We start from the raw sequence: 15848 nt of genomic DNA, 5'->3' as shown, positions 1-15848 counted from the left end.
TATACATGTAGGAAAATTTGAAGTTCTAGGGAAGTCTCATTTTATTCACTTATTCATTGTAATGAAAAGCACATGGTTAGTTTTTAGTAACTGCATGATACTATCTATAATCATCTATAGCTGGCAAAACATTGATACTAAGTACTTATTCTCCCAAATGAACGCACAGTGCAACAGGAGAAATTCAGAGTTGTGTTTACCAAGTCCTGAAACTACAATTTTACTGCTAATTCACCGAAATGGTTACTATCAGCAAGCAGAGCTAGGAAAACAAATAAGATACTAGGAAAAGGAAGAGGAAAACGAAAGAATAAACAGCTGAAGTTCCTTCCTGGCAGGGGGGAGCTCTTTAGACTCAGAGAAATATTGTCTAAAAACTACTTTCCATATACGATTACAGACAAGGTAGAGTAAAGGATTAGTCAGAAAGCTCAGAATGATTGATGGGCTTCGACCTTAAGCCCCCTGAGTTCTCACAACTCAACTATAGAAACACACACAAACGTTTATTTTAAAACCCTTAAAGAATAGTTCCCACAGCATTATCACTGTAGCACATTATTCACTTTCCAGGGCCTAGCATCAAGAGAAGATAGAAAGGATAAGACAGTTGTGTATCCTTCTACATGAGAATAAAATATTCTCGGAGTTATGACTGATTTAAAGGATGCTAAGAGAAGATGAATAGAGTTTACAGAGCTGTACATTGGGAAAAACAGCTGTTACAAGTTGTGGGTTTTGGCTCGATTCAGTCTGAAAAGACATTTTGAAAGCTCTTGTGAGAAGGGGCTGTACCAGAGGGTAGCTTTCAAGGATTAGTAACTGAATCCCAGGATGGTCCCAGGATGGTGGACTATTGGGTAGAAGATACAGCCTGGGGAGATGGATTTAAAATAAGCTTGGAATGACATCCCTGAACCTCAGTTTCCTAATTTATAAAATGATGATAATACCTCAGAGATTTACTCTGGAAGCAAAATGAGCTAACAGCTGCGAAAGCACTTTGAAGGGAGAATGGGATCCATCAGGTAAAGGTGGGAATTACTATTTTCTCAGGGCAAATGATTCCACAAGTGGGAAGGAGAAGACTAAGATGGGAGTCAACTTTTAATCATCATTCGTTTCATGAGCTACGTAGGAAGCTGACGGCCGACACAAGTTTACAGTGCTGAATGCCTGCGCCAGAACACCTTCTCTCCCTCTTTGCCAAGCGGGACCTTTGTCAAATATTCAGAATTCCTCTGTGTATTGACTCCACTCTACTCCAATGACATTTAACCTGTGCCCCTTTATAGTTTCTGTGTGACAGCATGTTGAGATGTAGTTACTAATGCTCTTTTAACTCTCGCCTATGAGTATTCCAGATTAGACTTAACACTCCTTAAAGGCGGGAAGCAGGTTAAGAATTATTATTATTATTAGAAAGTACTTTGCAAAACATAAAGCCCTAGAGCAGGGTTTCTCAAAAGCAGCATTACTGACACTTTGGGGCACCCAGTTTTTTGCTGTGGGGGCCTGTTCTGCACATGGCAGAAGGTTCAGCAGCATAATGGGCCTCCACCTACTAGGGACAGTAGCAATTCCTTCTGTCCACAGAGTTGTGACAACCAAAACATCTACAGACATTGCCAGATGTTCCCAGGAGGGGGCTGCAAAATCATCCCTGATTGAAAACCACCACACTAGATGGGTATAAACTCAGAATCACTGAAATTACTTTCATTCTTTCGGGTTACCTGGGATGATGCTCAGAACAGAGTAGGTACTCATTTAATATTTACTGAATAATGAGAAAAGAACTTCATCAGTTATATTTATAAGTGGCCCTACAGCATAAACCTGTTTATGATTAAGACTATATTACTTAGTAATACTTTTCTTGTTGGCACATAATATATTCTTAGTACATGAACATATTTTTAGGAACCATGTGTGAGTATGCCAGAGATTATATTCTTATGCATACACAAAGATCATAGCTAATGGTAGGTTTCTCTCTAGGATGTGAACTATGAACATATCTGTTATGCCTAGCATCCTGTTTATCCATCAAGCATGAGACAGAAAAATTATTTTAAATTCTAGGAAAATATTGTATCAAACACCAATTATCAGACTAATTTTAGGGAATTAATTCTACATGGAAAAAAATTACAACCAAGAATTCTAAAAAGACTATGGCCAAGTAGAAGATCTCAGATGAGCGTACTTAGGAAATTTCTGTTCTCTTTAGACATAAGTTTTTAAATATAAATGTTTCATCAGTATTCCAAGACCCTTTCCAAGATCATCAATTTTTTCCAAGATCAGAAGATTTGTCCTATCTTCTGAGATTTGGAGAACCTATATTAAGTGGTATTTCAGCTTGAGACTGATGTTATTTTGATTTTCAAGAACTGATGATTTTTGACCATGTGTGTTAAAGAACATTGATGATGTTTTGATTTTCAAATTTTCTCTGTGGACTCTTAAATTTTGTATCAACAGGCTATATTTTCCAAATAACCACTAACAAAGTGTTCTTATCAAAACAGGAGCGATTGTAGCTGATAAAGAAAAGAACTGAGGGACTCCTCTTTCTGATACACTTACTCATCCTCTGATGGCTTAAGGCTGTACACCATCTTTTGGAAGGAATCCTAATTTAGCAGCAGGCCTCTACTAAACAGTGTGTTAAAAAGACATAAAACAAACTTCTACTTTTGGCTGCAATGTAGTAACTTGCAGCAGGTCCATGCTCTCATCAAGTAAAACTAGAAAAGCCAGACCAAACACAAGAAACATCTGTGTAAAGGCATTTGATAGCTGATGGGACTATTAGGAGGTGCAGTAGCTAAGGTCCCAGAGACAAAATAACTGCAGAACAAACAGTCTACACTATGTAGATGCTTTTTTCCTTGTGCAACTTACCAATTCTTGGCATGGTGCTAGAAACTGAGAATCTACACATGGGGCCACTGCAGAGAGGCAGAGAAACCAGTAGAACTTTGGCAATCCCAAGGGGGTGGAGAGACAAAAATTAGAGTTTTGGTGCTGCCAAAGGAGTCAGGTACTAAGGGGCCAAGTATGCAGTGAGAAAAGAGACACAAACAAGTGGACCTATCACTTGGAAGGATTTTCCCACAATACATTTGTCACAAAGAGCGAGAGGTGAGGCTAAAGAGCTAAGCAGAATACCTCTGCAAAGTAAAGTGGAGATTCCAGCCATCTTGTTGTTCTGAGAAGAAAAAACTTACATGCACAAGAGGAAGGGGAAAACAGTAAACACCTCAGTTTCTCAGTTAGGCCCATGGGAGACATACACCCTCAGAATGGAAACAAACCAGAGGTAGTTGGAGCCTTATCCAAAATGAGCAAAATCAGCTCAGTCTATGATTGGATTAAGGTGATCTGTTCCCACTCTATGTGCCTACCCTTCAGGAGGGGATTTATTGCCCCAGCTGTCAAGCAACAGCTTTTAGCTCCTTCAGGTTTTGCCTCAGCTTCAGAAACCCCCCACCCAAGGGCACACCCTTCCTAAGAAGGACTACATCCAATGGCTAATTGAAGCAGGGATGTAAAGACTCAGCTACTTTGGCTCAACATGGAACAACTCTCTCAAGCTATATATGCTCCAGAGCGCCCCATGCATTTAGCAAAAGAGGCTTTGATGGGCCTGGATCACATTTCAACTTTGCTGCCCAATCCTGCTCCCCTCTCCATCACACCTGTGCTGACGGCTAATAAATACCCTATACAACAAACTCCATCCCAGTGACTGCTTCTGGAAAGCCCAACTTGTGACAGTTACAGGAATTGGGCCAAGAAAGCAGGTGATATGATTGGGTTATTGATCTGGATCACTCACTGCTGGGACGGTGTTGAGGTTGCCATCATTTGTGGTAGGTGGAAATAGACATTCCCTGGGTGGTCCAATTGTTAAAACCCTCATCAGAGGTGAATTGGAATGGTACACCTATGGAAAGGAATGCACTGAATGGGGTAACTTATCAAGTGTTTGAGAAGTACAGAGGAAAAGGTAAGGACAATGGATAGACAGAATTTGTATGACACTAATGGCACAAAGAAGGGGATAGGAAATAAAGCTACACAGAAGCAAAGTTTGCGTACTTGAAATTAAGTGGGTATTAATCTGAACTAGATTGTTATAACTTAATATGTTAATTGTAAGTCCCAGGGCAACCAGTAAGTCAAAAAATATAATCAAAGAAACAACAAAAAATTAAAATGGTATACTGGAAAAATATCTAATAGAAGGGAGGTAATGGAGGATAGAGAAATAAAGATATATAGAAAACAAATAGCAAAATAGAAGACATAGATTCTAACTTATCAGTAATTACATCAAAAGGAAATGAATTAAGAACTATAGTCAAAGGCAGAGATTTGCCTCGTGGACAAAAACATGATTCAACTATATGTTGTCTATAAGAGACTCAATTTACATTCAGAGATACAAATAGGTTGAAAGTATAGAAAATGGAAATTTTTAGGTGAATACATGTTTACATGTATTCTGCTGTCGTTGGATGCAGTGTTCTACAGATGTCTGTTAAGTCAAGTTGGTTGATACAGTTTTTCAAGTCTTCTCTTTCCTCATTGATCTTCTACCTGGTCGTTCTATCCACTATTGAACGTGGAGAATTATTGTTGAATTGTCTATTTCTCCCTTCAAGTCTATCAGTTTTTGCTTAATGTATTCCTGGGCTCTGCTGTTAGGTTACATCTTCCTGATGGATTGACCTTTTTATCATTATAGAATGTCTTTCTTTGCCTCTAGTAATTATTTTACTGCAAAGCTATAACAATCAAAACAGTGGGTATTCACATAAGAATAAACATACAGATCAATGAAAAAGAATTGAGAGTTCAGAAATAAACCCATACATCTCTGGCCAATTGATTTGTGACAAGGGCACCAAGTCCATTCAATGGGAAAAGAATAGTTTCTTCAACAGTTGGTGTTGGAATAACTGGATGAAGTTAGACTCCTACTTCACACCATATAAGAAAATTAATTCAAAATGGATCAATGACCTAAATACAAGAGTTGAAACCATAACACTCTTAGAAGAAAACACAGGAGTAAATATTAATGGCCTTGGGTTAGGCAATGATATTTTACACATGTTACTAAAAGCAGAAGTGACAAAAGAAAAGATAGATAAATTAGACTTCCTCAAAGTTAAAAAACACTTTTGTACTTCAAAGGACACAATCAAGAAAGTGAAAAGACACCCTACAGAATATAAGAAATATTTGCAAATCATATATCTGATAGGGGACTTATATACTTATATCCAGAATAGACGAAGAACTCCTGTTTTTTTCTTCCTGAGGAAGATTTGCCCTGAGCTAACATGTGTGCCAATCTTCCTCTATTTTGTACGTGGGAAGCCACCACAGCATGGCTTGATAAGCAGTGTGTAGGTCCACGCCCAGGATCTGAACCAGCGAACCCCAGGCCACCGAAGAGGAGCATGCAAACTTAACCAATATGCCACCAGGCCAGTCCCCAAAGAACTCTTATAATTAACAATTAAAAGACAAATAACCTAATTTAAAAATGGTAAAAGTATCTGAGTAGATATTTCTAAAAAGAAGACACAAATAGCTTAGCTCATGAAATATTGAGTTATCAACATAAATAGTTGTTAGCAAAATGCAAAACAAAACCACAACGAGATAACACTTCACATCCACCAGGACGATTAGAATCAAAAAGGATAACAACAAGTCTTGGTGTTGATGTGGAGAAAGTGGTACCCTCCTACACTGCTGGTGGACTGGCATTTCCTCAAAATGTTAAATGTAGAGTTTTTACTAGTCACAGCAATTCCACTCCAAGAAAAACGCCAAAGAGAACTGAAAACGTATGTTCACACAAAAATTTGTGCATGAATGTTCATAGCAGCATTATTCATAATAATCGAGTAGCAACAACCCAAATGTTCCTCAACTAATGTATGGATTTTTAAAAATAGTATATTCATACAACGGAATATCAGTCGACAACAAAAATGAATGAGGTACTGATATATGCTACAACGTGGATGAACCTTAAAAACATTATGCTAAATGAAAGAAGCAAGTCACAAAAGGTCCCATATTATATAATTCCATTTGTAAGAAATGTCTAAAATAGTCAAATCCATAGAAACAGAAAGCATATTAGTGGTTGCGAGGGACTGGGGGAGGCAGAAATGGCAAGTTACTACTAATGGATACGGGGGTTTCTTTTTAGGGTGATGCAAATGTCCTGGAATTAGATGGTGGTGATAGTTGTGCAACTCTGTAAGTAAACTAAAAACCAGTTAATTATACATTTTAAAAGGGTGAATTTTATGGAATGTGAATTATATCTCACTACAGCTGATGTTTTAACATAATATGGAGAAGATCATATCTCAATAGGTGTAGGAAACATATTTGATGAAATTCAAAATCCATCCACGACTAAAAAGAAAAACACCTCTTAGCAAACCAAAAATAGAAAGGACTTCCTTAATCTGAAACAGAGTATCCATAAAAGTCCTTCAGCAAACATGATATTTAAAGGTGAAATGTTGGAAACTCTCTCTGGCAAAGAAGAAAGAGAAGGCATAATGGTTGGGAAAGAGGAAACAAGCGGTCATTATTTGCAGATGAAATGATGCCTACTTAGAAAATCCAAACGATTCTATAGAAAACTATACAAATCAATAAGCAACTTGTTTGTATACAAACAAACAGAAAAAGAAAATTTAAAGTTACTGTTTCCAATGACATCAAAAATACCAGATACCCATGAATAAATCTTGAGTTGGGTTGATGTGCAAGATCCCAAGTTTTGGTTAAAACTACAAAACATTACTGAGAGAATTAAAGCATGACCAATGTAAAATACCTAATTAAAGATTAACACAGTCTATAATTTTCATGGGTTGGAAGATCCAATGTTGTAAAGCAATTCTCCCCAAATTGATCTATGGATTTAATGCAATCTCAATTTAAAAAAAAAAGAACAGCATTTGTGGAAATTGCAATGTGATTTGAAAAGTTATATAAAATGCAAAAGGCCAAAAGTAGGCAAACAATCTTAAAGAAAGCTGGATGACTTATTCTATTCAACATAAAGACTTATTATAAAATTATAGTAATCCAGACAGTGTTGTATTAACTTAATTCTATACCAAGAGAGGGTCCAGAAATAAATATACACATAATCACTTGACTGGTAACAAAGGTGACCTTACAGTGCAGAGAGGAAGGATAGTCTTCTAAACAAATAAAAGGCAGTGGGTCAACTGAACATACACACAGAAAAAAATTAATCCCTAACTCTCACCACACCAGAAAAATAATTCCAGAATTACGGTAGATGTCAATGTGAATGCTAAAACAATAAAGCTCCAAGAAGAAAATACAGGAGCAAAACTGCTGTTTGGGGACAGGCAAAGATGTCTTAAATAAGACACTGAAAATGAATTACAAAAGAATGACTGATAACATGGACCCATTCAAATTAAGACTTTCTATTCCAAACAGACACTAACAAGGGGGTGGAAAGGCAAGCCACAGAGTGGGAGATCTTCATGATACATATATCCAACAGATGACTTACATCCAGAATGCATAAAGAACTCCCAATCGAGAGCAACAAGACAGACTACCTAACCAAACAGAGGGCAAAATACTTGGACAGATACTTCACAAAAAGGGATATTCAGATAACAAAAAAAAATTTGAAAATTCAGTCAAATTCGTCAGAACAATGCAACTGAAAACCACAAAGAGATACCACAATACCATCACCAGAACTGTTCAAATGAAAAAGACTGACAATGCCAAGTGTTGGGGAGGATGTGGAGCAACTGTAACTTTCACACATGGCTGGTAGGAGTATAAATTGGTACAACAACTTAAAAAATTTTTTTGGCTGAATAAATAAATAACCATATTCAATCAAAGACATGTACAAGATAGTCATAGCATCACTATTCATAACAGGTGTAAACAACGCAAGTGTCCGTCAACAATAGAATAGAAAAATATATTGTGGAATAATCATGTATAAGAATACTATACAACAAAAAGAATGAATGAATGAATCACAACAAGATGAAAACATAATGACTCTCTCAAACATAACATTGAGTAAATGAAGCTAAATATAAAAAGAGTGCTTTCTGTACAACTCCATTGATATGAAATTCAGAAGCAGGCAAAACCCTCCAAGGTGATAGAAGTCAGGAGAGAGATTCTTTTGGGAGCATGAAATTGAGTCTGGATTACTACATGACCAGGAGGGGGCTGCATTTCTTGGACACTATTAATATTGTATTTCTTTCTTTCTTTTTTTTCTTTGAGAAAGATTAGCCCTGAGCTAACTACTGCCAATCCTTCTCTTTTTGCTGAGGAAGACTGGCCCTGAGCTAACATCCGTGCCCAGTTTCCTCTACTTTATACGTGGGACGCCTACCACAGCATTGCTTTTGCCAAGCGGTGGCTTGTCCACACCCGGGATCTGAACCGGCGAAGCCCTGGCCCCCGAGAAGCAGAACGTGCGAACTTAACCACTGCGCCACCAGGCCGGCCCCAATATTGTACTTCTTCATTGGGGTGCTAGTTACATGGGTCTGGTCACTGTTAAAATTTCTTGAACTGTACTCACTATTTGTATACTTCCTTGTATGAATGGTATACTTCAATAAAAACTTCAAAACATGAAATGAAACAGAAACCTACGTTGCTTTCCTTCTTCCTGCTGTGGGGAGAAGCAGATCCTGCTGACGTTGCTGCTTTCGGTTTGGTTTCTAAACTGGGAGCATTTGAGGAAATCGGGCCAAGAGGCGTTCACCATCCCCAGGACTGATTCACAGCCCTCTTTTGCAGCCTCACAGAAGGACCTACAGGGCAGGAGTCCATGGCTGCAAGAAAAGAGAAAGGTGAAAATTAATGTTTTTACAGACTACTTCTTGAAATAATAATGAAATTAAAGAAAAGTTGGCCACCAGTGCTGCATTATCTTAATTTATATTTACTATGGTCGACAACTTAAATTTCTACATTCTGTCCTTAACAAGGATTTCAGGCACCCTATTGTCATGATTCTAGGGAGAATAAGCTTGTTCCATACCAGATCATCTGACTATTTCTTGTAGAAGTATTTATCCCAAATGATTTTTTTAGATTTCCTGTGCCAAAGTAAACCTGTCAACCATAAAAGAGCTCTACTTCATATCGAAAGGAGTAAATTAACATGGAGATGAAGGCCCCCAAATTGGAAAGGCAGAAGTAGGTCACAAAATAGGTTAATCTCGTTTCTTTATCTTCCCTTTGAGAAATTCGAAGCATCTGTGGGAGGCAGACAGAGAGAAAGCTGTTCCTTAACCTCCACTGCCTCCCTGGAAAAGAAACATACAGACAAGTGGCAACTCAGTTATTTATCTACAGTTATAAAAAAATTATTTTTTATCTACAGTTTATAAACAGCTATTTATCGTCTCAGATTTCTATTTCGTCTTCTGTCAAATAGAAAAATAAAACAACCGTCCATTAATGGTAAAGTAATGATGCCTCTGGAGCTTGTCGTTACTCATCTGACATATAATCAAACACTCCTGGATCCACAGCTCTGTATGGGGACCAGGAAGCTACAATGACAAGACCATGAACTTGTTCCCTTGAAGACCCAGGTGGCTTTTCTACTTTGCAGCCACAGACTGCATCTGTCACCCTGACTGGTGATCTGGCAAAGCCATTTCAAGTGGTTTTTAAGGAAACTGGCAAAGAAAATATACACGTCAATCAAAGCAAAGCAAGTACTTCACAAATGTAGGGTCACTGAGATATCACAGAATCATACAATTTTGGATCTGTAAGAAATATTAAACAACATCTCATTCAAATCCTTCATTTGAGACAGGCCCAAGGAGATTCTGGGACAGACTCAAGGTCACACAGCTTCCTAATGGTAGCAGTGGAAAGAAAACCCAGATGTTTTGACTTGCAGTCCATGATCTATATTCTCTGTTATATTGTCTTTTCTCATATAAGGACCTAATAATTGGGCTTTAGAAACTCTGATCACTAAGCACATTTACAATTGCTCATTCATACTTTTACAGATAGAAACATAATGGGAGGCACCAGCCACTGAGTTAAAATAGAACTGACAGAGTCTGTAAAAGAATCTTGGCAGAGAGAGCTTGTTATATATGAATATGTGGAAAGGGGTACTCAACCACTACATTCAGATACAAATACTTTTGATCTTCCTCTCAGAAACTGCCTTAAAACCAAGTATCTTTTAGAATCTTGATATTCACGTAACCATCTACTTACGTTAGTATGTGACAAAATGTATTAGTGAAGATGTGGAAAGAGAGGTTTTGCATTTGAAAGATTACCTTTAGGATATAAAATATGAATTGGTCGTCACAAGCATCTTGGTGTAAAGAAGACACCTGAACGCCTTTCAGGAAATATATTAGATATGTACAGGACTAAGAGAGTACCCATTAAGTAACATTTTTAAAAGATTTACTTTTCTAAATCTTATTCCAAAGAAGTTAGAGACTATATTTTCTCAAATAACACTGGGGAACACGGTTGAGGAATGTGGAAAGTGTAGAATTCCTATGCACACACTTACCCTTTGTTCTAAGTGCTCTGTTCTAGGTGCTTCATGCACGTAAACTCTTTATTTCTCACCACAGCCCTAAGTGACAGATACTATTACTATCATCCCTAATACACAAATAAGGAAGCTGAAGATGGAAAAATAAGAGACTTGTCCAAGGTCACTAGGGCAGTGAGTGTCAGAGCCAGGATTCAAACCCAGAGAGACTGATCCAAGAACCCATTCTATTAACTACTCTATCACATGCGAGTCCTTACTTCAGGAATGTATGTTCCAAAAGCACAATTCAAGGTTAGCTCCAAACTTGCTAAGCACTTTTCCAGTGAACCAATCATATACACAGTGGTTGGGTTCTTCCTTTATTCTACAAACATCTAGTTAACCTGCAACAAATCAGAATTTACTAAAGGGGCTAAGGACCACATGGGAAGGGTAAATGCATTTCTCTTTCTTTTCCAGGCATGAGAGAGCCCACCGTAAATATATCAGATATTTACAAGCCTATTAAGCTAGGCTTGGCTTTGGCATTCTTCCTTTGCCTCCCAGTCCCCCCCCGGGTCTCAATGTCCTGATACCATCCTGGCACCCCGACTCCAGCACCCACCTACACAGCCACCTCAACCAGAGCATTACTTGTTCTTACATATTTTCTTCCGGTCCTACAATCAAAACTACATTCCCCACGTGAGCTGATCACAGTTAGGCTTTCAAAGAAGAAAAGAAATGAAAAGAACACAGAGTAATACATAATAATAGTTGGACACTTAACCCTCGCAGGGGTTTTTTGCATTGTTAGAAGAAGATGGGTTGCTGGAGCAAAGGAATCTCTAATGGATGGAATTAGGGTGCCATTTACAGGGAAAAAATTCATTCAACGTTGTGAGGTAGGGAAGATGACTGTAAAGCTAACACTTGGGGCCCAACTCTCCCAAGTGGTTCCTGGACCTGTCCTCACTTCTGAACCCACATATTTTTGGATCACTCCACTTCTTCTCTCAGAATCTTTCATGGTGAGAACAATGAAGGTTCATGCAGGGCCCCAGCAGACTGTTTTCAAGTTCCAAAGCCAATCTTGAACTCAGAAGCTACTTATTCGTTGACTCTTACCATGGTCATTTTCTCTAGGAAAGTGTAAGTTTATCACTCTAAAACTTTCACGCTCCTCACTGTCTGATGTTGGGCCAACAGTTCTCTCATACTAAGACTCAGTTTCCTCATTTGAAAAGTGATGGGTTTGGAAAAGCTGATTTTTCGTGGTCCCTGTCCCATTAACATTCTGTACGTCAAAATTCATTCTTCAACACTATGCCTCTCGAGGGAGCACTGATAAACCCACCAGCTTTGCAAAGTTTCAAAAGGTAACAGACATTTTTTCTCGAGATTCGTTCTGGGAGTATACAGAGACATTAAAATACCATTAGGCCCTCCATTCTAAAAATAGGGCCTAAGAAAAATGTCTAGAGCGCTTCCAAATAACTCTCTTAAGAGGTGTAACCAACCGAGACCCATAAGCACTAAACTGCTGGACAAGGGCACGTGAAATAGTGATAGAGTATTAATAACTAGCAGCCCTTTCAAACAGTGAGCAAAATGAGGAGCCATTTGTTCTTGCTTTGCATGAAATTCAACTGCCTGTGAGGGGCTGAAGTATCTTGCTTTTCATCACGTGGAACAGTGTGGTGAGACAGACCGCACTGTTTTGGAATGTAAGTGTTTATATCTAAGCAACAAGCCGACTGACATCCAAAAACAGTGTTCAGCACAGGGGACAAGTCAGATCTGCTATCTGGCTATTTTAGAAATGGTGATTATTTTCAATTGACGTGCGAAGTGCATTTGGTGTTGTGCAAAAGTCCCTAACCCATTTCAATTAAAGTTTAAGCAGAAAACTCTTACATCACCTCTGTAATTATTTGTTGAAACAAATATATACAAACAAACATATAAATAATTCTACTATATAGAGATAGTGAGATTTTTATGGTATTTTCACTAGGAAGCATGTTCTAAACTCATTTATCTACCAAAAAATTGTAGATTTTACTTATACAAACTTTAACAAATCTACTAAAATTTTTTCATTTATTTAACAAAAATTATAGATTTTCTCTTTCATGTACCCTTTGATCAACATTGCCCCCCAAAATTTATACATTTTACCTGCAAAAAAAAGTTCTGATAAAGCCATCAAGTCAAAGTTATTGAACTATATTAAACAACTAAATAATTAAGTAATAGAATAATGACTATTAAATAACTACTTTATTGAAAAGCTACAGCCACAAGTAGGCTTATCTAGCAAATGGATTTTTACGTTTTAGAAATCATTTTTTTCTAACTTGTTACTTTGAGCTACTTTTAGACTTACAGAAAAGTTATAAAAACAGCACAGAAAGTTTCCATGTAACCTTCATCCAGGCTCCCCCAAGGCAAATAACTTACATAACGACAGCATAATTATCAGAAACAGGAAACTAACACTGGTACAATGTCCTTAAAGTAAGGATTCTATTCAAACATTACCAAGATCTTCATTCAGAATCCCACATTATATTTAGTTCTCACTTTTTATTTTTGGCAAATAAACTAACCTTTAAATATATTAGGAGAGCTCAGGATTTAAAACTCTTTTTCCATGGAAAAAAAAAGGGGTTGTGGCAGGCAGACTCTAAGATGGTCCCCAACAATCCCCACCCATGTTATTCACCCCCTGTGTAAGCCCTTCTCCTGGAGTGTGGGTGGGCCCAGTCATTTTCTTCAAGCCGTTAGAAGGTAATAGGCTATCATTTCCATCATTAGGGTGCATAAGATTGTGATTTCTATCTTGCACGTAGTGGGAGCTCAACAAATACTTGGGACGAAATGCAGTGGTGTGCAAGTAGCTTGTTAAACTATTATTAGCTTGAAGTCTGGTAGGAGTGTTTATTCCACAGAAATCAGCAAATGCTACAAATGATAGTTTTGTTTTGTTTTTCAGGGAGCCAGTTTACCAGTATACCACTAGGTGAAAGTATAAATCACATCATCTCCTACAGAAGGAAAACTGTTTTTGTCTCCACTGAAAGGAAAATTACTGTCGTGCACTTCTTGACCCAGATCGAAGACATTATGTCAATATTAACTCATTATCTCCCACCACCACCACCAGTCCTCTTTTGGTGTGCGTGGTTTTCTTTGTGGTAATACCATCCTCCAAGTCCTCAAGGCCTCACCCTCAACCTCACCAATCATATGCAATTAATCACTAAGTATTGCTAATTTTACTTTCTAAAACTACCTCAAATCTGTTTGTTCTTGCCCCATTTTATGTTCTAGTAAAATTAAACTAGTTATAGTTCTACTATATGATGGATCTAGGCTATTACTGTACCTTAAATGCCTTCTTTTCTTTCTTTCTTTCTTTTTTTTTTTGCTGAGGAAGATTTGCCCCAAGCTAACATCAGTGTCAATCTTCCTCTATTTTTTAGTATGTGGGCTGCCAGTACAGCATGGCTGCTAGCAGAGCTGTGTAGGTTCACACCCAGGAACCAAATCCTGGCTGCCAAAGCAGAACGTGCTGAACTTAACCACTAGGCCACTAGGGCTGGCCCTGAAATGCCTTGTTTTCCCACCACGTCCACAAGGCAAACTTCTATGCATCCTTCAAAACCCAATTCAACAGTTACTTCCTCCCTGAGAGTAGCCTTCCCTAATAATGCCGGATGGAAAGACTTCTTCCTCTTTCTCTCTGTTACCCCCACACCTTGTAAATTGATCACACTGTACAGCAATTTTTAATTGTTTTCATATCTGGTCCCCTATTATGTTGAATCTCTTGAAGGCAGAAGTGTGTTTTATTCATCTCTGCATCTCTAGCATCAAACTATGCACCTGCCACATTGTAGGTGCTAGTGAGTGTTTGCTAAAGGAATAAATAAACGATAACTTTCCAAACATCCTTGTTGAATGAACTGATGTCAGAAACTGAGAGGGAGCACCCAAGGTCTACATGTGCCTGGCAAGACCCTCCACCCCCACTTACTTCTACCCCCAACACTCACATCCTTGACGACGGTATCTGCTTGCAGGATTCCATCATGCCCTCTTTCTCACTTACGGCCATCTAGTTACCATAGGATGCTCAAGATGGCTGGGTCGCCCTCACCGCCTGGATTCCCAAATCCTCATGGATCAAATGTAACCTTCTCAGTGAGGTTTTCCTGAACAACACTCTGCTTAAAATTGTACCTCTTACCACCATACCGCTACTCTCCCAAAGCTTTCCACTTCCTTGCTGGATTTTTTCCATTGCACTTATCACCCTCTGATATACTGTTATTTATTTATCATCTATCTCTTTGGTTATTGCTCATCTCCCTACAATATAACGTAAGCTCCATGAGGTCAAAGATTCTTGTCTATTTTGTTTGCTGCTATATCCCTAAGTGTGAGCAGTTGGCACTCCAGAAAAATATGTTGGAGAAATAAATTAATCACATGCAGAGGAAGATTTGGTGGCCTGCTTGGAATAAAGCTGTCAGTAGTAAAGCTGGGAGTGGAACCATCACCACCTAACTCCCAACTTAATGGATCGTGCAAGAGCTCATGCCATCCCCGCTCACGTGATCCCCTCCACTCAGGTAGGCAAACTCTACACGTGCTGTTCAATCTTGAAATAATTCCCATGTAAAAGAAAATGTCAGTAAAATTGTTACAGATGAAAACCCTACAGATTAAGTGTCTCACTTATATGCCAATAGTAGTATGTCACCCTTAAAATAGAGAAACTTGAGGAAATACCAACAGATAAACACAGATGGAATTAAGACAGGTATGAATAATGTAAAACCACACAACCACCCCGAAAGAGAATATAAAATTCCATACCCTTCTACCCATCACAGTCCTGATTCTCATTAATACTTGGCACACTTACTAGGGCCCATGGGATAGAGGATTAATAAACTGCAAAAGAAGCTTGCAATTGTTAAATTATTTTTGCAGCTGTTTTGATTTTTGCACATCATGAAACGATGACTTAAATATGGATCTTCGAATGAATCTGAATCATAAGTGTTCAATCTAAATTCTAGTCACGTCTACATAATATGAATGAATTATTGAAGAGAAAAGCCAACAAACCGCTCCACCGAGCTTGATGAAATATGTGTGCTCAAGACACTGTCAGTGACATGACAAGGCATTTTCAGAAAGATTTGAGCTGCCATGGCCTGATTCTCTAGCT

General features: G+C 38.2%; 1 protein-coding gene across 10 annotated transcripts in view; it reads right to left on the bottom strand.

Moving 5' to 3' along the window:
- CORIN (corin, serine peptidase) overlaps positions 1-15848 on the bottom strand; it is a 212213-nt gene that overhangs the window by 122106 nt on the left and 74259 nt on the right. For all 10 annotated transcript variants that reach the window (XM_070505945.1, XM_044765920.2, XM_070505943.1 and 7 more), the window contains exon 5: positions 8728-8909. In XM_070505945.1, the coding sequence (XP_070362046.1) occupies positions 8728-8909 (182 nt within the window). The remainder of the gene's footprint in view (positions 1-8727; positions 8910-15848) is intronic.

Source organism: Equus asinus, chromosome 3 (assembly GCF_041296235.1).
Source record: "Equus asinus isolate D_3611 breed Donkey chromosome 3, EquAss-T2T_v2, whole genome shotgun sequence".
NCBI lineage: Eukaryota > Metazoa > Chordata > Mammalia > Perissodactyla > Equidae > Equus > Equus asinus.
This window is presented reverse-complemented; position numbering and strand designations above follow the sequence as displayed.